General features: G+C 37.4%; 1 protein-coding gene across 1 annotated transcript in view; it reads right to left on the bottom strand.

The window, feature by feature from the left end:
• LOC309813177 (uncharacterized protein) overlaps nt 1–24997 on the bottom strand; it is a gene marked incomplete at its 3' end in the record, with an annotated part of 262936 nt that overhangs the window by 86150 nt on the left and 151789 nt on the right. Inside the window, 3 exon segments of the mRNA XM_082637755.1 lie at nt 600–849; nt 2886–3004; nt 3008–3104. Coding sequence (XP_082493881.1) covers nt 600–849; nt 2886–3004; nt 3008–3104 — 466 coding nt within the window.

Raw genomic sequence — 24997 nt, 5'->3', positions numbered from 1 at the left:
TACATCATTCTTATTTATGAAGTCCTAAAACTATATATTTTAGAGTGAAGATGCACCATTTTGTCATTTCATAAACATCACAAATGTCAAAATAAATGCTTAAGGAGTAATTTTTAAAATTATTTATTACTTAGAGTTGTTTAAAAAGTTCTTATTCTTCTTCTTGAGTATATCTATTATGAAAGAGTATTACATCAAAAGGAAATAAATAACCTAACAAATTAAAGGAACTATTGTACGATTACTTTTTTATAAAGTTTGGCTGTGAAAATCCTTAATATTAAAAAAAAGTTACCAAAAAATGTTACAAAAGAAAGCTTCTTTGTAATAATATTGAAAATGTACCAGTTAGTTTGGATTTGATCTCCAACATTATTTTCTAACTATTTTGCAAGTGTTTCTTTAACATAGTTAAAATTACACTTAAAATGATTATATTAGACATCCACATTTTTTATTATGAAAAAAATGAATAATTTCAATTTAAGATGAATATTGAATTGTACATCACTATTGAAACTTCCCGTGTTAACTGATTTGTGCACTAACGTTACATTCTATGTCAAGAACTCATGTCCCGATTATTTTACTTGACTTACCCCCAGGACAGTATCCACAATAAACACTGCCAGTGGGTCCAGAACTGTCCATAGTCCCATGGTGATGATTAACTTTGACAGGACATCAGGGCAGAAGGCAAACAGTACCTGACAGCCCCATCTGATCAGAACCAAGGGAAGTACCATTGCATTCAGCATTAAAGGCCGCATCACAACAAGCAACTCTTCTCCGATGCGAACTAAAGAGCTTGGGTAGCAGAGCTCAACTGTGAGGAGGGAAAAATGGAATCTATGGGAAAACAAAGCAATCACACGTGTGCAAAGGAGAAGAATTCTATAAAATGCTGCATATACAAAACACTTTACAGAACGAAATGCTTTCTTTTTTTTTGTAGAGAAAAGTTGACACTTAATAGTACCCCAAAATTAAGTGTTAGAAGTCTTCATCTTTTCCTTAGAAACTCCTCAACTGCTCACTTTTGAGGAAAAGGCAAGTTCTACCTTGCTCATTGTTCTTATAAATTTCATATGCCATCATAGAAAGGATATCACTTTGATCCACTGAGCAGAGCATTCTTTAGACTAAGAACTGCCCAGCAGGTCACACATACTCATTAATAGTCTATTTGAAATGCAAAGTATATCAGTGGACTTAGTAATGACTCAATCTCTAACAGAAATCAGAAATATAAATAAATCGCATAGTTCTCCAGAGTTTTGACATCACTGATTAATTTTGTTTGTGATTCCTCTAGTTAGATGCCCTAAATACAACAACACTGCTGACAACAAAAACATCTAAAGGGACAACTTGACCTAAGGCTTGACTCCAAGGTGAGCCCAGTAATTCAAGCAGCCTTCACCCAGACTTTGGCACCCTCTTTCCATGCAAAGTGAGCCTTTGTTGACTCTAATTTTTCCATCCCCTGTGTTTCAGCCTTGTAAAGCTATTTTGTAGTTAATGCTGCTTGTGCATCTCAGCTCTCTACTAAAAAGAGTCCTTATCAGCTTATCAGCTCTCTACTAAAAAGAGTTCTTCATTTATTCCATTCCTTGACCTTTGCTCTGAAGGTAGTTTCTATGCTTTGTTCTTAGGCTGTTGTGAATATCAAATAAAATAAGGTGTGTACATTTCTTAGCAGAGGACCTAACAGAGTAAAAGTAGAAAAAATGCTCACTGTTGCTGTAGCTATTGTCATGTCTCATAACTACAGTGTGACATGGAGCTAATGTATGATTCGAGCCTGCGGAACTAGGCAATAGTCAACAAAACATCCTAATGTATTAGGTCCTCTGTTGCTTAAGAAATTGAATAAGCTGAGCTACCAGGATATTTTTTTGCAGTCTCATTTCATTAACAACCAATAAAGATAGAGCTTCCTTTTCTATTGAAGACGTAAGAGAGCAAATAGCAAAAAGCAACTAGCCCAAGCATATAATATTTATCCTTTCTGCTTTAGAAACTCTCACACAAAAGAAAGAAACAAAGAAAGAGCAAAGAAAAAGAAGGGAAGAAAGGAATATAACAGCTATATAAAATTCTGTCATGAAGATACAGTTATTTAGTATATTTAAAGTTGCATATTCTATAATATATTCAGATATTTGTGATTTAATTACAAAAGATGATCAAAAACTGTATGTGTGTATGTATAACACACACATATTTCTTCTCAAAATGTCTTAAAATAGTTTGCAACCTTCTTAATTGAAAATGTACACACATCTTTATTTTTATCCGTACCATCTACATTTGAGAAAATGAATTTTACTTGTATTGATATCTATCTGTTGGTCTATCTATAGTGTCTCTGGAATCATGTTTATGGAGAGATAACCTTTAAAGTGTCATCTTTTTCCAGAGGATAATGGCCCAGAAAGCTGCCTGGGCTTGAGTTCAGTAATTGTTTGAATTCAATCATTTTGCAGAAGAAGCAATTTTTGCTTCTCTGAGTATAGGTGATAAATCATACTTATATTACTTCTAAAATACCTTCAGCCTAAGTCACTCTGATAAAATCAAAATAGGATAAAATATTGTTGCTAAATTCCTTTTTGGATTCTGCTCAGATATTAGAACATAGTTGGATCTGCTAAATTTTAAATAAATATTGATGTACCGGTTAAGTATTTGTATATACAGGCCCAAAATGAGAATATAACTGTAATAGACATTCCTGCTCTTAGATAAAGACATTTTTGTCTTCTCAAATCATACCTGCATTTTAGGTCTTATGGTAAATGGACAGGAGAGGAGTTTTTTACTTTCATTTGGCCTCTCAAGATGAAAATGCATTCCTTTGACTGTCAGGGGAAAGCACTCACTTTGTGACAGGAATTGAAATGGCCTGGAGGAAAAGCCACTGGCTGAGGTAATGCAGGTAGAGCCTCAGGAACCAGAGAGAAGCCGTCAGCCAGATAATGTACCAGAAGCCCTGGCTTTGTCATTGAGTGAACTGAAGTTCTGAAAACACTGACGCCAGCACAAAATAGAGATGCTTGAAGAATTCTCTAGATCCAGTACTATCAGCTACTGAAGAACAGCTACAAACAACGAAATAATAGATAAATTCTGAGCTTAAATACAACCAAAAGATATTTTGAGAATAATAATAAAGACATAGTGAAAGTAAAATTGAATGAAATTACTTCTGAGCTACCTGGGACTCAAACTAGCTATGTTCCTTTTTGCTATAATGGATTACTAAAGGGGAACATAAAAATACATGGATATGGAAATGCAAATCAAAACCACTAGGAGATATCTCCTCATACCTATTAAAATGGTTACTATCAAAAAGAAAGAAAGAAAAAAAGCCAGAAAATAACAAGTGTTGATGAGAATGTGGAAAAATTGGAACTCTTATGCACTGTTGGTGGGAATGTAAAATGATATAATTGTTATGGAAAACAGTATGGCAGGCTCTCAAAAATTTAGAAAATACAACTACCGTATGATCCAGCAATACTCCTTCTGGGTATTTATCCAAAAGATTTCAAAGCAGGATCCCAAACAGATATTCGTACGCCTATGTTCATAGCAGCATTATTCATAATAACCAAAAGGTGGAAAAAGCCTAACTGTCCATCAAGTGGAATATTATTAGCCTTAAAAGGAAGGAAAAAAAAAAAAGGAAGGAAATTCTGCCACACGCTACAACATGGATGAACCTTGAGGACATTATTGCTAAATGAAGTCAGCCAGTCATAAAAAGACAAATATTGTGTGATTCCACTTATAGGAGGTGCCCAGAGGAGTCAGATTCAGAGACACGGAAAGTAGAATGGTGGTTGCCAGGATCTGGGAGAAGGGGAAATGGGGAGCTATTTAATGGTACAGAGTTTCAGTTTTACAAGATGAAAAAGTTGTGGAAATGGGTTGAACCACAATGTGAATACACAACACAACTGAACTGTACACTTAAAATGGTTAAGATGATAAATTTTTAAAAAAGTAAAATAAAGTAAAAAAACATGGTAAATTTTATGTTATGTGTGTGTTACATTTTTTAAAGAAATATGAAAATAAATTATTATAAACAGGAAACTTTTTTTAATCTTTAAAATCTATACCATAGTCCTGCTTACCTCACCTACTCACAATGATCCCTCTTTATTAAGATTAGCTTTAATTATTGGCATATAATTTGTTCAAAGTTAACTATTTCAGGTTGAAAATTGAAATGAGTGATTAACATACCACTAAAAACATATGAATGAGAATTCAAAACTTAAGAACTCTTGTATTCTTTAACACAATACTGACATTTCTGTTGAAACTAAACATGAAAGAGCTACATACAGTTATTCTGATTTAGCTCTGGTTTCCTCTCTCTGTTTTGTGTCGATGGCAAGAGATGTTTTCAAAGTTTCTAAAATTGTTTGCAAAAAAAAAACAAGGAGGGGTTGGGGCCTGAAGCAGAAAGAATCATCAGTGTGCATGGGTACTGTGTTTCTTTTGGGGGTGATATTGTAAAGTTGACTCTGGTGATGGTTGCACTAGTGTGAATATCCTAAAAACTTTAAATTGTACATTTTAAATAGGCAAATGGTATGGTAAATGAATTATATATCTCAATAAAGCTGTTCAAAGAAAAAGGCTAAAATAAAATAAAATAACAGTTTGTAAGAAAAAAGATGAAGAGGCTATCTGAAAACATCTGTAGGGACAGAACTCATTCCCTACCCATTCCCATGATTAGGTGCAGTGAGTATTCAGTAGAGTTACCATAGCTTAGTGACTGAAGTACAAGCTCTAGAATCTGACTGTCTGGGTATGAAATTCCTTTCTACACCTTTGTTTCCTTATATGGACAAAGGAGATGAGAATAGTACCAACATTCCAGGGTCAATATGACAACTCAGTTAACAGGTATAAAACACTCTGAACAGAGCTATTCCTGGGCTACGATCACAAAATAATAAACACTCAATAGTCTGCTTCTCCCTCATTTTGTCTTCCTATATTTAGCAGAGCTACTTTGAAATAAGCTAGCTTTCCATCAAGCCCAAGAAATGTATGAGATCTGTCTAAATGATTATATGGTTCTTTTGTTTAAAGAGATTTAAACATGGACACGCATATATTTGTTATTTAATTAAAACTGTAAATATCATTGGTATATACTATCATGGGTTTAATAAAATGTCAGCTTTATTAAACCAGTAATTGATCTTTATAAGAACTAGGCTCCAAGTTCCCAGACTAACTTGTCTAATTCTATTCTAGAATAATTCAGCAAATTCCTCAACCAAAAATAGTCCTGATTACAAACACATTGCCAAAGGAGAAGCTGGTACCATAGTAAGTAGTTCAGTGGCTTAGTGACTAACCACAGCAGTTCAAGGCATTGTAGGAACATTAACAGAGATGGAATTCATAGACAGATTCCAAAGATTTTATATACAAAAGCTCATCTCTCTCTGAAGACTATCAAACATAATGACCTTTTATCACCAAAAGAAGCTAAATAATAGAAACAAGAGTCTTTGGGAGGGAAAGAGAAGAAAAGCAAAAAACTAACAAGAGTAAGTAAAAGAAAACCCATTATTCCCTTTAAAATACCAATCCATGACTTTAGCTTTTTGGTTTGCACAGGGCTAATAAGGCACTGAACTTGACATTGACAATTTATTTTGGTGGTTCTTGTGTGTATTTTTCGATAAAGGTGTAGAGCATCATCTAACTGAAAACCGTGTGCCGGCTTTCTACTAAGCATACTTTTCAGTTATTCAAATGAGGAATAGTTAAACAGGAAACAGACCCCCAAGAGGCTTTGGTTTACCAACGGTAAAATTGTCAGGAGACTGACTCTCTTAAAGAAGGATTCCAGAATACTTTATTACGTTTACCATCATGTGAAATGAAACCCAGGACTTTCTACACTGCTAAAAGGAAAATATTCTGTGCATGATCTCCTCTTCAGTTAATTATTCTGTCACTGTTTTGCCTCTTCAAAGAGAAGACAAAATCAAACACAGATTTGGCATTGTGTTGTTAGCAAAAAACTGGAAAATCTCAAATGATGCAAAACAGAAAAGACAGTAGCTTCTTTGACCTTTGGAAATTTCCACTGTTCTTTTCATCTATTGACTAAGCAGCTTAAATATTTATGCACAGAACCCACTATCAAGTCATACTTTTACCATTAGTTTCACTGATAAAATGTTTCCCATCTACATTCAGATCCACGTTATTTGTTTATGGGGTGTTTGATTTAGGATAAATAACACCAGAATTTCACTGTGTACCATTTATATCTAATTCAAAATATTCAATTTTCTTGCACCTAGTCAACACAATTCAGTATTTGCTTTTATTTGTTTAACGATAGTAACTATAGCATCTGGATTTAAAGAATTAGGAAAACCTTGGCATCAATCATTTAGAGTTTAAAAAACTGGATACTGCAAAGTTAGAAATTTATAAAAGAATCAGTTGATGAAAGATGATGCCAAATAAAAGGATGTATCAAAAGGCTCATTAGTCGAACACAGCTAGTCAATTATAGCCTTATAAACAATTCCCGAATGACAAGAAAATGAGTCCTTCTCTCTTAATCATTTTGAACTTGCACCTGAAATCTAAATGTGCACCGATATAAAACTGCATCACAATGCTCTCTCCATATATTGTTCTTAAAATAGATTTCATTCAAAGGACGATTCTGCATCCATGTTTCCAAATTGTCTTGAAAGAAAGTGTCTTTTTCATTCTTGTATGCAAGACACACTATGAAATGCAGTGCCATAGTACAATATCTTCATCCACATTTCAACTGTTCTTTCCTTCCTCTGTAATCTTTCTTGGTTATGTACAAAGAGTATGATCATCAAAAGGATAATAAATGGCCTCTGCCACTGGGGTGTGTAATACGTATAGTGGGAATTGATTTGTTGGTTATGAAGGCAGACATAGAGCACACAGATCATTGCAAAATCACATTGAGGCTAGCAGCTACTCCTCCATTCGTGCAGGCAGCTCCTCTATCGCTCACGGGGTGAGCTGCCAGAGGGTGAGAAGAATGGTGAGGTCATCCAGTATTCAGCTATTAAATGAAAACTATTTCTCTGAACTTCAGCCACATTTCGTATGACACACATATAACCCCCTTCCATGCCCAGTCCTTATAGAGACCTGAAATCAAACAAGATTTCTATGATCCATCAGTGTAATAATAATAAAAAAAAGACCAAGATTGCTTTGAAAAAAAAGCATGGAATTCATTCTTAAACTCTCTTCTTCAGTGAATGAGTCCTTAAGAATTTGTATACGACCAAATCTTAAGATCTGTCAAGTCAAGAGGAATTAGACAAATGAGAGTGAGGGTGTAGGTAGAAAAGCTGGGAGGGCATTCCATCACACAGGTCATTCTCAGAAGAATAAAGTTCCATTTCTAAAACTGAAAGTAAGTTGAGCTGGGTGAAGAAAGTCTTTGTATCACTAAGTAGTAGTGATAGAGGCTGAAGCTGGAGAAGTAGAAGAGGCCTTCTTATGATGGGGCCTGGTCAGCTCATGCCATATTAAGGAGTTTGGGCTCTATTCTGCCACCATCAATAGCCCACAAAGTATTTTAGGGTGAAGGAGACAGGGAAGGCTACCATGTTTGTAGTTTAGAAACACTGCCCCAGTCGCCAGATAAAAATGTGTGGAGAGGGTCCAGACTCAGGGGGAGAAAAGATTATGAGTTAGATGATGACCTACCCTGTGCTACTCAATGGAGAGCAGAACAGTTGCACTCAGAAATATGGTCGTGGTTGTTCTTGGTTGTTCACAGTGACATGAAGGGTGGCAAAAGGCAACACGTTTCTGGATAACATGTTTGAGAGCCTCAAACAAGGAAGAACCCTTGCACCCTGTATTAGTTCCCTAGGGCTACCAGCACCACAATCTGGGTGATTTCAAACAAAAGAAATGTATTCTCTCACAATTCTGGAGGCTACAAGTCCTCAGTCAAGGTGTTGGAAGAGCCATGCTCTCCCTGAAGGTTCTGGGTGTGGGAGGAGGGAGCATAGAAGAGGACAGATCTTTTCTTGCCTCTTTCAGCTTCTGTAGCCCCAGGCATTCCTTGGCTAGTGGCAGCATAAATCCAACCTCTGCCTCCATCTTCACGTGGCGATCTTTGTTTTGTGTGTCTGTGTCTTCACATGTAAGGATACGATATTGGATTAAGGGCCCACCCTACTCTAGGACCGCCTCATCTTAACTTACATCTGCAATGACCCTCTTCTAGGTAAGGTCACATTCTGAGGTACTAGGGTTTAGAACCTCAACATATTGTTTGAGGGGGTACAGTTCAACCCATAACACGGCCAAATGCCAATGGTAACCCTCTTGAGGGAAAGGGAGTGAGAGAGGTGGAGGGACAGATAAATAGGTGGACTTGAGAGATATTGCCTTACAGTTAACAAGACTTGGAGACTGAATATGGGGCCTTAAAAAAAGACTCAAAAGTGGTCCCAAAGTTTCTGGCTCAGGTAACTCACCCAAAGGTGACTGAGTGGAGAACATATGAGAAAAAAAACTTGATGGGGAAAAGGGAAAAATGAAAAAACAAAAAACAAACACACAAACCCCCCAATAAGCTCATATTGACCTGCATATGGAAAATGCTTATGATATATCCAAGAGAATTTACCCAATAGTCTGTTGTACTTATGGAAGTGAAGTTCAAGGGATATCAGAGCTGGAAACATTAGTTTGAAATCACCAACATCGTAATAAGGAGCCATCAGCATGGCTGGGACCCATCATCAACATACAGTATATGGAAATGTTGTGAAACCTAAAAAATTATACAAATGTTGGTCACTAGGATTAATATAAATTTTCTCTAAATGGAATTAGCTATCATGACATTGAGCACTATAAACTCAATAATTCATTGAAGAGATGTTTTTTCCCATATGCTGGCGTATAGCTGCAAACCACTTAATGCGGACAAGACCATCCTCTTTCATTTACTTCCCTGAAAAAAAAATGGTTTATGGACAAGAGTTTTTAAGGTAAGTGAGAATTTTTGGCAGCTATTATGTATTGAACACACTCTATTATATATATATATATATATATATATATATATATATATATATATATATATATATATAATAGCTAATTTATAGGGGCACTTTGGATAACACGTGTTACTATATACATTTTGCAGGTGAGAAAATGAGAACTAAGAAAGTTCAGATTATCAAAAAAGACATGTGGACAGCCAACAGGCACATGAAAAGATGCTCAACATCTCTTTAGAGAAGAGCTAACACCCATCCTTCTCAAACTCTTCCAAAACATTGAAGAGGAAGGAACACTCCTAAATTCATTCTATGAGGCCACCATCACCCTTATACCAAAACCAGACAAAGATACTACAAAAAAAGAAAATTACAGACCAATATCACTGATGAATATAGATGCAAAAATCCTCAACAAACAGAATCCAACAACACATTAAAAGGATCATACACCATGATCAAGTGGGATTTATCCCAGGGAGGCAAGGATTCTTCAATATACTCAAATCAATCAATGTGATACACCTGATTAACAAATTGAAGAATAAAAACTATATGATCATCTCAATAGATGCCAAAAAAAGATTTGGCAAAATTCAACACTGATTTATGATAAAAACTCTCCAGAAAGTAGGCATAGAGGGAACCTACCTCAACATAATAAAGGCCATATATGACAAACCCACAGCAGACATCATTCTCAATGGTGAAAAACTGAAAGCATTTCCTCTAAGATCAGGAACAAGACAAGGATGTCCACTCTTGCCACTATTATTCAACATAGTTCTGGAAGTCCTAGCCATGGAAATCAGAGAAGAAAAAGAAATAAAAGAAATACAAATTGGAAAAGAAGAAGTAAAACTGTCACTGTTTGCAGATGACATGATACAATATATAGAGAATCCTAAAGATGCCATCAGAAAACTACTAGAGCTAATCAATGAATTTGGTAAAGTTTCAGGTTACAAAATTAATGCATAGAAATCTCTTGCATTCCTAAACACTAACAATGAAAGATCAGGAAGAGAAATTAAGGAAACAATCTCATTCACCATTGCAAGAAAACGAATAAAATACCTAGGAGTAAACCTACCTAAGGAGGTAAAAGACCTGTACTCAGAAAACTGTAAGACATTTATGAAAGAAATCAAAGATGACACAAACAGATGGAGAGATATACCATGTTCTTGGATTGGAAGAATCAATATTGTGAAAATGGCTACACTACCCAAAGCAATCTACAGATCCAATGCAATCCCTATCAAATTACCACTGGCATTTTTTACAGAACTAGAACAAAAATCTTAGAATGTGTATGGAAACACAAAAGACCCCGAATAGCCAAAGCAGTCTTGAGGGAAAAAAACGGATCTGGAGGAATTAGACTCCCTGACTTCAGACTATACTACAAAGCTACAGTAATCAAGACAATATGGTCCTGGCACAAAAACAGAAATATAGATCCATGGAACAGGATAGAAAACCCAGAGATAAACCCACGCACCTATGGTCAGCTAATCTACGACAAAGCAGGGAAGGATATACAATAGAGAAAAGACATTCTCTTTAATAAGCGCTGCTGGGAAAACTGGACAGCTACATGTAAAAGAATGAAATTAGAACACTTCCTAACACCATACACAAAAATAAACTCAAAATGGATTAGAGACCTAAATGTAAGACCAGACACTGTAAAACTCTTAGAGGAAAACATAGGAAGAACACTCTTTGACATAAATCACAGCAAGATCTTTTTCAATCCACCTCCTAGAGTAATGGAAATAAAAACAAAAATAAACAAATGGGACCTAATGAAACTTAAAAGCTTTTGCATAGCAAAGGAAACTACAAACAAGACAAAAAGACAACCCTCAGAATGGGAGAAAATATTTGCAAATGAATCAACAGACAAAGGATTAATCTCCAAAATATATAAACAACTCATGCAGCTCAATATTAAAAAAACAAAAAACCCAGTCAAAAAATGGGCAGAATACCTAAATAGACATTTCTCCAAAGAAGACATACAGATTGCCCACAAACACATGAAAGGATGCTCAACATCACTAATTATTAGAGAAATGCAAATCAAAACGACATGAAGTGTCACCTCACACCAGTTAGAATGGGCATCATCAGAAAATCTACAAACAATAAAAGCTGGAGAGGGTGTGGAGAAAAGGGAACCCTCTTGCACTGTTGGTGGGAATGTAAATTGATACAGCCACTATGGAGAACAGTATGGAGGTTCCTCAAAAAACTAAAAATACAATTACCATATGACCCAGCAATCCCACTATTGGGCATATACCCAGAGAAAACCATAATTCAAAAAGACACATGCACCCCAATGTTCATTGCAGCACTATTTACAATAGGCAGGTCAAGGGAGCAACCTAAATGCCCATCAACAGATGAATGGATAGAGAAGATGTGGTACATATATACAATGGAATATTACTCAGCCATATAAAGGAATGAAATTGGGTCATATGTAGAAACGTGGATGGATCTAGAGACTGTCATACAGAGTGAAGTAAGTTAGAAAGAGAAAAACAAATATCGTATATTAACACATATATGTGGAACCTAGAAAAATGGTACAGATTAACCGGTGTGCAGGGCAGAAATAGAGACACAGATGCAGAGAACAAACGTATGGACACCAAGGGGGGAAAGTGGTGGGTGGTGGTGGTGGGATGAATTGGGAGACAGGGATTGACATATATACACTAGTAAAATAGATAACTAATAAGAACCTGCTGTATAAAAAAATAAATAAAATAAAATCCAAAAATTCAAAAAAAAGAGAAAGCTTTATAAAAAGGAAAAAAATTCACAAGTTTATCTTGATGTTAGCATTTTTCAACTAGATCTTTTTCCCCCTAAAATTCTGTCTCCTTGGCCAATTAAGGTATTATACTTTTAATATAACACATTGCACTTTTAACGGGTTTAATTCAATTTACAACAAATGCCTCTAATTAAGTTAAAAGATCTTTGAAAATTGCTAAATCTTAGGGGTAATATTACCACTACTGACATTGAAATAATTGATCATTCCCACTGAGGCACAAACGTACGAATGTTCTAATGAGAAAACAGGGATTGAAGTATGTTGAAGGACTCCAAAGAGACTCCCAAACTCTTAAGGCTGTTATTTCCAATGACAGTCTCTGAATGGGAGTGGGAGGCTTTGCGGGGGAGGGGGTGGGGGCAGGGACAGACAAAACTTATCCTAGAGTAGAAAAAGAAAATTAAGTCAAACTGCAAAAATAAAGTTACATCTTGAAGCAAAGGTGACCAAAGTCTGTTTGCCTTTTTTGAAAATAATGTCTTTTATTTAACGTGTGTGTTTCTGTTTTAAGACATCATTTTTTGCCATTTACAAATAGTATTTTCTTTAAAAAAAAACTTTTATTGAACTATAGTTGATTTACAATGTTGTAAATTGTAAACCTGTTGGTCACAGGTTTATTATTATTATTATTGAAGTGTTCCCTCTGGCTAGGCAAAGTCACTTACCTTTTCACCTAATCCATTAGTAAGACGAAGACCATTTACCTTGCCGGTATTTGCCTGGCCTATTTGGTTAAAATGTTTACAAAGCACTTTATCAGTGAAAATAGCTAAATACTTTATGCAAAATGGAAGTTTTATTAATAATTGGAACAATAATGCAAAAGCAGTTAGCTTTGAAAGCAACTGCACTGGAGAGCTGCATGATAATACATAAGAGCAGTGTAAGAAAAAATAAATACTTCATGGTTTAGCCATGAGAATATTATCCGGAGCCTTCAGGACCTGTCAGGCTCCCTACACCTGAGGGATGAGGAGAGGCAGAGCGGCACACAGGTTGAGAGAAGAGAGCCCATCTTGAATCCTCAGTCTTCTATTTACTACTTTTGTGATATTTTGTAAAGTATCTAATCTCTGGGCTTCAGATGTTTCCTCTAAACACAGGAGATCATAATGTCTGCCTCTTCAAGTTATGAAGATTAAACAAGAGAACATATCAGGATCTTAAGAAGGTTCTTGCCACTTTTAAAGGAAAATTGCTTTATGATACAAAACTGGGAAGTTGCTAAAGACAAAGAAAGTCATTTTTAATCACAAAATTGGCTTCTAATTTTGATTCCACTATTGCAGACAATGGAAAAATATATCCTAATGGAAAGAATCACATTGTGATCCTGCCAGTGGAATCTACAGGTGGCTCTGACATTTAAATCAAAAAGTGAAAGATATAGCTTTGGATTCTCTTCTTTGCTTCTTTCCTAAAACCATAGTTTGGCTAGTGAGTACTAGATGAATAGGTTTTTTTCAGTAAAAAGTCTAGAAATGTAAATGCAATGCAAATTATTGACAACACCAGATATGTTGAAAATAAGAGAGGGAGAGAGAAAATATACTCATAGCATGTAGAAGAGTTTAAGCAGGAGGTTGATAAACTATTATCATGAGTAAGAGCACTATATAACACTCTCAGATTTTTTTGTGAGCTTGAGTTTAATTTTGCCACTTTTAGCAAAACATGGGCACATGGCAAATACATTGTGAGTTACAACATCATCTCACCACAACATAACAGTCTAATTCAGAGATAAATCAAGCTAAAATGAAGATGAAGACAAATTAGGCAAAAATAATGATCAAATGTTGACAAGAAGTCTAAGTGCATCATCCTTGTCATTTTGTCTTGTGTCTGAAGCAATGGGTTGGTCTTACAGTATATTGTTCAAGAAGATTCTGTTTGGCTTCCCTGGTGGTGCAGTGGTTAAGAAGCCGCCTACCAATGGTTTGAGCCCTGGTCCAGGAAGATCCCACATGCCGTGGAGCAACTACGCCCGTGCACCACAACTACTGAGCCTGTGCTCTAGAGCCCACGAACCACAACTACTGAAGCCCACACGCCTAGAGCCCAGTGCTCTGCAACAAGAGAAGCTGCTGCAATAAGAAGCCCATGCATCGCAAGGAAGAGTAGCCCTCGCTCACCGCAACTAGAGAAAGCCTGCACGCAGCAACGAAGACCCAATGCAGCCAAAAATAAAATAAATAAATAAATTTAAAGAAAAAAAAAGAAAGAAGATTCTGTTCAATTGAACTGATAGCATATAGATTGAGCTTGATTTAGCAGTATGTACATAACATAGACATAGACATTTGATACAGATAGAAAAGAAAATGCATAGTGTAGTTTCAAAAATATAAATTTTTAAAATGAGATGGAACTGGGTTTGAGTATCAGCTCTATCACAACATAACTGGGTGAATCTGAGAAAAGTACTTAATCTCTTTAAAATAAGATACTACCTATAAGATACCTACTTGTTATACCTATTTCAAAGTTCAAAGGTTCATAGAGCAATCAAAAGGGAGAATGTAATATTTGTCTCATAATAAGTGTCAAATTAGCATTAACCAAAAATGTATGTATTTTCTCATCAATAATAATAATAGTATTTTCTAAATAAATAATAATGAAAATAATCTAAATTTCACTCTCTTCTCCTTCATTACGTTCAGAGAAGTGTCCTAGCTGCTCAAGCAAAATTTAAATTCTTCCAGTTACATGGAGAGAAGTTTTAGTACTCATTAATCCATATCTTTTCTTTAAAACTTCTAAGTAATGACTTAAAATAGATGGACATATATTCTCATAATTTAGCATAACAAAATACATAATATAACATATTAACACTTTTTCTTTCCAATTTAATTCTGAGTTGTTTTATTTAGCCACCTATTATAAAAAGTAATTTGTGTTGAGAGCTCTGAGGAAATTTAGAAATTAAAGAGCTAATTAAATTCTTCAAGAGTAATTTTTGAGTCTCTGTATCAATATATAAGTGTGTGTGCACATATTCAAACATCTACAAGTGGCCAAATACTGTTGGACATTTCTGGAAATTGATCTTCCATGATGCCTACTTCGTCTAACTGTTTCCCCAGGGCAAATAAATCTAAACTTTAAGCCATATTTCCAAAGGAATCATAGATCACGCACCTGGTAGACTGAACCAGAATGTCAGAAATTATGACCAAGTTAGGAAAGAAAGGAGAGAACCTGACCTATTTGCTGTGAACTTACTATTTATGGAGAATCTTAAGGACGTTTTTACTGTCTTAAGTTAAAATAATAATAAATATCCTATAAATCATTTAAATAAGAGCTCCATTTCCGTGGATAGTTTAGCATCTTCAAAGTTATATTTAAATGGTATTTTAATAAATGCTTTGTCTGCATTTTTTTTAAAAAAGAGTTTTTCAAACATATTACAGAAACATTATAAAAAAGGCACATCTGGTGTAAAAATTCAGGGATAGCAACCTGAAACAAAAATATGATCACAATTTTCAAAATGTGTTGCTGATTTAATGCTGCATATATATACACTCATATTTCAAGGAATGTACTTTTTGTCAGTTGGAGCTCTGACCTATAAAAATGATAGTTTCTGAATCTTTGCACTTATTGAAGTACAGTTTTTCCAAGGGGACACCTGAGAACATAATGCTGATTAGAATAGCAAGGTAAACATAAATCACAGAAATGTTTATTTCTCTCCAATTAAGCACTCCAAGACAATGCTGCAGGCAGAGGATCCACCAAGAAGAGATCATGAGATCTACAGACACCTGTACTGAAGTAAAGGAAGTAGGATTGAGAAGAAGGAAATCCTGATCCTTAAGGAGGTTGTAACTGAGTCCTTGGCTGATGATCTGGAGTTGGAGTGGCCCTTGAGAGTTGTCCCAAAATAAGGCAAAGGGACAAGGGCTTTGTGCTTCCACATCAATTCACTGACTGCCAGTTGCCCTATGGGAGGGACATCTGAATGAGGATATTTCCTGTGGCCAAGGATAGTTATGAAAAGGACAAATCAGGATAATCAGATAGAGCGTGACAGTTGGGAAAACATGAAGGCCACTCTGTGGAGGTGGCATGTGATGAGACCAGAGTGAGATGAAACCAGCTATGGTTCCATATTGGATGATGACAATGGGGAAAAGCATTCTAAATGGAGTGAGGGAGTCCCTAGGTCCAATCATCCCCAAGGCCATCGGTCAGTTCTCTTCTTTATCTCCTACTATTATCCATTCCTACTGTTCTTTTAATTTGAGCAAATGCATATTAAAATGTCATTTTGCATAGAGAATCCTAATATAAATCCTAGTATATATTGAACATATGCCAAGTTTGGAGGTTGAAGGGGGAAGAGGAGTGGGAGAACCTCTTTTCTGTAAATCAACATAAAACAGTTAATTAAAACAATTGTAAGATTTGCATGGACCACGTAGCAATGATTAGTTGGCTACTGAGAAGCACTTTCCAATTTGACTGTCCCTTGCCCACCTCCAACTCTAGAGGAAAGAAAAATCTAGGTGTTCCCAACTCTAACTCCCCGTTGCAATTGAAGGGCTATCTGACCCAGTTCTGGACAATGAGATGCAAGGAGAAGGTTTCTGAGGGGATTCTGAGAATGCTAATAGTCTCCCTAGTAGGAGAGAGAAAATGAAGAGAAGGCTTATTCCCCACTGGCCCTTCTTCCTGCCTTTGAATGTGACCTTGATATTTAGAGCTCTTGACATTGTAAAGGGTAGAAAGAGAGAAGCTAATCCAGAATCCTCCCATAGCTAAGCTGCTGAAACAGTACCAGCCACTGCCTTTTTACCCGCTCTTTCTTATGTGAGAAAAATGAACTCCTTGTTGTATAGGCCATTGGTGTTTGGCTTTTCTCTTTTTTGCGATTTTAAAGCATTCTTTACTGATACTGACTTTGTACTACATTTAATTTCTAAAATCTTGCAAAACCTAGAATAGGAGTTGGCATTACATAAAAATGTGCTAAGTAAACAAAATTAAAATATGTTGAAAAATACCGTGGCCAAAAAAAAGGGAATTCCCTGGTGGTCCAGTGGTTAGGACTCTGAGCTTTCACTGCTGAGGGCGTGGGTTCAATCCCTGGTGGGGGAACTAAGATCCCACAAGCTGTGCTGTGCGGCCAAAGGAAAAAAAAAAGTTTTTGTTTTTGTTTTTCTTTTTCTTTTTTATCTATTTTTATTTATTTATTTTTGGCTGTGCTGGGTCTTCGTTGCTGTGCACAGGCTTTCTCTAGTTGTGGCTAGCGGGGGCTACTCTTCATTGCGGTGTGCGGGCTTCTCATTGCGGTGGCTTCTCTTGTTGTGGAGCATGGGCTCTAGGCCCACGGCCTTCAGTAGTTGTGGCAGGTGGGCTCAGTAGTTGTGGCTCGCAGGCTCTAGAGCACAGGCTCAGTAGTTGTGGCACACGGGTTTAGTTGCTCCGTGGCATGTGTGATCTTCCCAGACCAGGGCTCAAAACCATGTCTCCTGCATTGGCAGTTGGATTCTTAACCACTGTGTCACCAGGGAAGTCCAACAAAAAAAAAGAAAAACACCGTAAGAAGGCGGAACACATCATTACGTTTACCTTGATGACGTCATTCAAGTCACTAGAAGTTAGAAAACCAAAGAATCCAAGTTTTTAATAGTTTTGTTATAAATAGTATTTAGGACAATCCTTCAGGTGAATGATGGGCATGAAATACTAATTGGATTATGTATTGATTTTGATGTTGGTGTTGTGGTTGCTGTTTCATGTGTGTGTATGTTTTGTAGGGGACAGAATGATTGCTAAAAGCCCACACCGCCAGTATCATGAACAGCAAGTATCATTTAGAGAGGTTGCCATGAGATTTCCTAACAAAACATTTCCCAGTCAAACTTCTGTGCGTGTGTGTGTGTGTGTGTGTGTGTGTTCAGAAGCAATTCAGAGCACTGGGATGGCATCTCCCTGGAGGCCAATTGAAGACATGCACACATAGACAGTAAGTTTAGAAAAGTGGTAAAAATATGTTATTATGTAAAATGTTATGTTTCCTGTACCCTCACAACATTAATTATTAGGTCTAACTTGGTAAACACAAAACAAAACACTCAATAGGTAATTTAAGAGTACAGTTTATTAGGGACTTCCCTGGTGGCGCAGTAGTTAAGAATCCGCCTGCCAATGCAGGGAACATGGGTTTGAGCCTTGATCCGGGAATAGCCCACATGCCATAGAGCAACTAAGCCTGTGAGCCGCAACTACTGAGCCCGTGTGCCACAACTACTAGAGCCCGAGTGCCTAGAGCCTGTGCTCCGCAACAAAAGAAGCCACTGCAATGAGGAGCCCATGCACTGCAAGGAAGAGTAGTCCCCGCTCGCCTCAATTAAAGAAAGCCTGCACACAGCAACGGAGACCCAACGCAGCCAAAATAAATAATAAAATTTTAAAAAATTAAAAAAAAAGAGAATCACCTCTTAAAAAAAAAGAATACAGTGTATTAAATGAAAAGAAGGATATGGTATGATGTGATAAAAGTGAATGAAACACTTAACTGCCCTCTAAATTAGCTCTGAATGGAAACATCCAATACTAAATTAGGAAATTATAGATTCCTGCATTTAAGGAATTTTCACAAGGTGGGGACAGTGCAAAATTCCTGTGTAAGGCAAATCATAGCAGAACTCCTTGTGGGGTAAAAGCCATTCTAGGAATGTGCATCCAAGTCTCATGAAGCCAAAATCGCAGCACCTTTTATCTTCCTACAATGGTGAAGAGCCACGTGGAAGGATAGTACCTGAGATATTTGATCTCATCTTCTAGAATCTTTGAGTATATTTGGAAATTAATCCCCATTTATATAGCAATTGATCCGGTTTTTTAGAAACAACTTATAATCGGAAATCCTAAAGTCATGAGCAAAGCTTGTGAAAAATGAAAATCTTCTTGTTTTCCTTTAAGATTGTTGCTATAACCTTTTCACTTATTTTCCGAAAGTGGCAGAGAAAGAATAAGGGCAGATTGCCACGTTTGAGACTAGGAATGTCCTTGAAGACAGCCTAAACCAAAATAAACACAAAAACAAACATGTCTACAATGTAAAGATGGTAACACTGCATTATAATTAGTTGTCTCAGGAAGTAAAGATATTTTCAGTTAACTGAATGGGTGACAATTACTTGGATTATTGTCATACTTAAAATGTCAGTGTTAAATGATTGCTTTAAGCACATAATAATGAATTCTGCATTCTTAAGTGGCAAATACAACAAGGCTAAATACAGAGAATATTGTTAGTGGAAGCAAAATTAAACATTAACAAATACCAGCAACACACATTTTTGATACACAGGAATCAAAGGGTGGATAAACAAACATGGTTCGGATATTTACCATTTTACTTAGAATTAGGAGCAGGTCAAAAACTCATGGACACAACCTGTCTGGGGGCACGCCCACCATTTCCCAAGCAAATGCATAAGGACTACACAGCACTTTATAGATTTCTTCCTGGAAATCTGGGTTAATTATAGCATTTATGAAAATAGCGTTGGTTAATTTCACACCTGCCATTAAATCCTACATGATTTCCTGGGACATGTTGTGATTACATTGTAGTCCTGCAAACCGTATTTTCCCCACGTCAGTGTTAATTGTACAGGATTAACAAATAACAAGTGCCCTTTGCTTATACTGCCACTGCTGGTAACGTCTCCTCTTATATCCAACATAGTTTCTATTTCCTTTTGAATCCCCAGGTTCTCTGAGCAAGCATAAAGCCCTCTGTAAGTCAACTGTGGCAGTTTTTCCTTCCTGCAATCCATGCCACCTGGAAAGCGATACCACAGAGCAGGAAGTTACATTTAACCTCAAAACTGTGGGAAAAGACAGTTGTTGCCTTTGCCAACTACAGGCTACTTGGTTAGGTTGGATATTCTTTTATTCACCACCTCTTGTGCAACCAACACTATTTTAGGAGAGCAACCAAGCAGAAATATCCTGGTCTCTGTCCCTCTTCTTTTCTTCCCGGGGAAGGGAAGACATGTCACATACCGATTGTTGATTGTCTAATTGGAAAGTTCTGTTAAGTTTGGGGTGGATAAGAGGTCACTGTAACTGGGAATGTTTAGGGACCATCTGCTGAGAAAATGGCTTTTGAGGGCACCTTGAAGGGCTAGCAGGATTTGGGTTGGCCAAGGTGTAAGAGTTTGAGAAATTATAACGAAATAAAAGCAGAATCCCAGAAGTAGGTCATGGCAGGGTGACAAGACAAACCTAGGTGCCTCCCATCTTTCTCCACAGAGAAGGGAAATAGTTCCCCCCTAAAAAGGCCTTGAGTATTAACTAAATTTTGGAAAAGACCCAATTACTCTTTATTGCTCATTTCCTGAATTATGTACTTCTTATAAAAAAATAAAGCGGAAAAAGCTAATCTATTCCTTCTGCTTTAAAAAATTATGTTTATTGTGTCAAATCATTATGGTTTTCCTCTGCGAATGTATACACCCGGGAGAGCTAACTGTTAAGAGCTTCCAAACTTCCAACCTCGAAGGAAAACCTATCCTCCTTTAAAGATAAGGCTTTCTTTGAAAAGTTTGATTTAATCAACAAACAAACCAGTCAGGGAGTCAATTATACGGAATGCTGAATCCAGAGGGCAGTATCTACATTGAGTCGCCGTTCCTGCAGCACATAAATGAGCACTGGGTACAGAATCGCTTTACACCCAAGGGCTTATCAGTGGGCTTATTGGAAATAGTGACTTGCAGATTGTGGTTAAGTCTAAACATGTGACGCAGCAGCAGCGGCATGAATGTCATTTCTTGTGGCCACAATTTATCTGTGCTAGATTTCAAAACAGTAGGAAAATGCAAATGATGAATGGGGTTGCCCTTTCAGAAGTCTTTCAACTTTTTCTCTTTCCTTAGCTTCAGTCAGGACTGGGTTTCAAAGCAACTAACCAGTGACCAGCTGGGCAGTAGTTCCGTTAGAATAATTATGCTTCTGAACGGCTAATTCATCCACATGAAGCACAGGAATCAGGTACACACCTGGAAGAGCTTGTGGTGAGGAAAAATCTCAGAGACGAACAACTCTGCTGACTCAAAACCACCTTGACATAACAGGAAAATAATTCAATCACTACTTAGTCATCCATTGAATAAATACTGGTGGAGCATCCTCTCCGTACAAAGGATACAAAGACCTGAGCCTGCTTCCAAGGTGACATTCTGAAAGGAGAGAACAAGGTCCTCAAAATCTCTGTGACCTGCCCTTGGGAAATGGGAGGAGATGGCTGAACACCCCACTGTGTGCCTTTGACTTCCCCTTTTGCACTATTTTTCAAATAATTTCTAATATGGGAAGGATTTCATGAGATAATTACCCAATTAATGAGGAAAGAGGGAAAACATTAAGTGTGGTTACAACAATATTAATAGTCTGATGCAAGTATAAAACATTCCTGAGACCTTCTCTTCTAGAGCCCTGTACAAATAAATATGCTATTTTAATTACTAAATAGCGAAAATAGGGAAAATTTAACACAAACCAAGAAGGTTTTATTATAACTGCCATGAATATTAGTATTGAAAGAAAGAATTACTTATGCTTTTATTTAGACTTTAGGATCTAATTCCTTGTAAATGCTATTGTGTAATGAGAAAGTAAGACCAATGGAATTGTTTGGGGAAATAGGATAACCTAGAATAATTCTTCCATTATGTTCAATATTCAATGTTAAAAAATATATATATCACAGCACCATTTATCTGTTTGACACTGTCCTGAACATTAAGGAAAGAGCCATGAAAATTATGCTTTTAAAACAATGGTGTTTCAAATAATGTATTTTTAGAATGTTTTGAAGATCTTTAAGTAACATAATGCTTTTTATTTTGCTAGAAATTGCATAACTTTGAACAAGGCATTAGCATTTACTGGAAGACTGTAAGAGTATCAAAAATAAATATCAAAGCAATGCCGTTCCCATGGGAAGTTGAGGCCTGAGATCTACCTGAATTAGAGATGTTTTTTCTGAAACCATTTCAGTCAAGAAGTCATAATATTACTCTTCTCATCGGTCTTCTCCCATTTAATGAAGAACAGGAAGCCAGATGCCACCAGGCATTAACACTGGCATGGCCAAATCTAGGCTGGTGAGTTGCCAAGAAGTGTGTGCTAAACTTTGGCATTTGCATCCAGAACTGGGAAACCATACTGTAGTGACACTGTATCTATAGACAAGAGGGATGAATAAATCAACAATAAATGAAGTACTAAAAACATCTAATTTCCAATACAGTGCTTCCAGCAACAACTGAAATTTAAAAACTGTTAAAACCCTGCTACAGAACATACAATTTTGTTGTGAGTGCACTGAAGCAAAGGTTAACTGTAAAATAAAAGAAGGAATGAATATGCATTTATAGTTAGGATGTCATGGCTGCTTCATACAACCTGGTGACAAGGAGTAAATGTGCCAAATCCTATATAAGTTCAGAAGGTTCATGGTTTTAAAGCAAGGAAATTTTCCTCCTTTTTAAAAGTAAGATTCGAGGAGACCTTCAAGATGGCAGAGGAGTAAGACATGGAGATCACCTTCCTCCCCACAAATACATGAGAAACACATCTGCACGTGGAACAACTCCTACAGAACACCTACTGGACGCTGGCAGAAAACCTCAGACTTCCCAAAAGGCAAGAAACTCCCCACGTACCTGGGTAGGGCAAAAGAAAAAAGAAAAGGCAGAGACAAAAGGATAGGGACGGGACCTGCACCAGTGGGAGGGAGCCGTGAAGGAGGAAAGGTTTCCACACACTAGGAGCCCCTTCGCGGGCGGAGACTGCGGGTGGCTAAGGGGGAAAGTTTCGGAGTAGCGGAGGAGAGCCCAGCCACAGGGGTGCGGAGGGCAAAGCGGAGAGATTCCCGCACAGAGGATCGGTGCCAACCGGCACTCACCAGCCCGAGAGGCTTGTCTCTTCACCCGCAGGGGCGGGCAGGGCTGGGAGCTGAGGCTTGAGCTTCAGAGGTCAGACCCCAGGGAGAGGACTGGGGTTGGCTGCATGAACACAGCCTGAAGGGGGCTAGTGCGCCACAGCTAGCCAGGAGGTAGTCTGGACCTGCCTAAGAGGCAAGAGACCATTGTTTTGAGGTGTGCAAGGAGAGGGGATTCAGAGCACCACCTAAAAGAGCCCCAGAGAGAGGCGCGAGCCACGGCTATCAGCACGGACACCAGAGACGGGCATGAAATGCTAAGGCTGCTACTGCAGCCACCAAGAATCCTGCGGGCAAGCACAGGTCATTATCCACACCTCCCCTCCCTGGAGCCTGTGCAGCCCGCCACTGCCAGGGTCCTGTGGTCCAGGGACAACTTCCCCTGGAGAACATGTGGCATGCCTCAGGCTGGTACAATGTCACATTGACCTCTGCCACCACAGGCTCGCCCCGCATTCTGTACCCCTCCCTCCCCCCAGCCTGAGTGAGCCAGAGTCCCCTAAACAGCTGCTCTTTTAACCCCCTCCTTTCTGGGTGGGGAACAGACACCCTCAGGTGACCTACACAAAAAGGAGAAGTAACAACTGACACTGCAGAAATACAAAGGATCATGAGAGATTACTACAAACAACTATATGCTAATATAATGGAGAACCTGGAAGAAATGGACAAATTCTTAGAAAAGCATAACCTTCCCAGACTGAACCAAGAAGAAATAGAAAATATAAACAAACCAACCACAAGCACTGAAATTGAGACTGTAATTAAAAATCTTCCAACAAACAAAAGCCCAGGACCAGATGGCTTCACAGGCGAATTCTATCAAACATTTAGAGAAGGGCTAACACCTATCCTTCTCAAACTCTTCCAAAATATAGCAGAGGGAGGAACACTCCCCAACTCATTCTATGAGGCCACGATCACCCTGATACCAAAACCAGACAAAGATGTCCCCAAAAAAGAAAACTACAGACCAATATCACTGATGAACATAGATGCAAAAATCCTCAGCAAATACTAGCAAACAGAATCCAACAGCACATTAAAAGGATTATACACCACGATCAAATGGGGTTTATCCCAGGAATGCAAGGATTCTTCAATATATGCAAATCAATCAATGCGATACACCATATTAACAAACTGAAGCCTAAAAACCATATGATCACTTCAGTAGATGCAGAAAAAGCTTTCAACAAAATTCAACACCCATTTATGATAAAAACCCTCCAGAAAGTAGACATAGAAGGAACTTACCTCAACATAATAAAGGCCGTATATGACAAACCCACAGCCAATATCGTTCTCAATGGTGAAAAACTGAAACCATTTCCTCTAAGATCAGGAACAAGACAAGGTTGTCCACTCTCACCACTATTATTTGACTTAGTTTTGGAAGTTTTAGCCACAGCAATCAGAGAAGAAAAGGAAATAAAAGAAATCCAAATAGGAAAAGAAGAAGTAAAGCTGTCACTGTTTGCAGATGACATGATACTCTACATAGAGAATCCTAAAGATGCTGAAAACTACTAGAGCTAATCAATGAATCTGGTAAAGTAGCAGGATGCAAAATTGCACAGAAATCTCTTGCATTCCTATACACTAATGATGAAAAATCTGAAAGAGATATTAAGGAAACACTCCCATTTACCATTGCTACAAAAAGAATTAAATACCTAGGAATAAACCTACCTAAGGCAACAAAAGACCGGTATGCAGAAAACTATAAGACACTGATGAAAGAAATTAAAGATGATACAAATAGATGGAGAGATATACCATGTTCTAGGCTTGGAAGAATCAACATTGTGAAAATGACTATACTACCCAAAGGAATCTACAGATTCAATGCAATCTCTATCACACTACCAATGGCATTTTTCACAGAACTAGAACCAAAAAAATTCACAATTTGTATGGAAACACAAAAGACCCTGAATAGCCAAAGCAATCTTGAGAAAGAAAAATGGAGCTGGAGGAATCAGACTCCCTGATTTCAGACTATAGTACAGAGCTACAGAAATCAAGACAGTATGTTACTGGCACAAAAACAGAAATATAGATCCTAGAGGGGTGGGA

The sequence above is a fragment of the Mesoplodon mirus genome (genome assembly GCF_964341445.2).
Source record: "Mesoplodon mirus genome assembly, chromosome: 12".
Classification (NCBI taxonomy): domain Eukaryota; kingdom Metazoa; phylum Chordata; class Mammalia; order Artiodactyla; family Ziphiidae; genus Mesoplodon; species Mesoplodon mirus.
The sequence above is the reverse complement of the archived record's forward strand: the minus strand, read 5'-3'. Positions and strand labels throughout refer to the sequence as shown.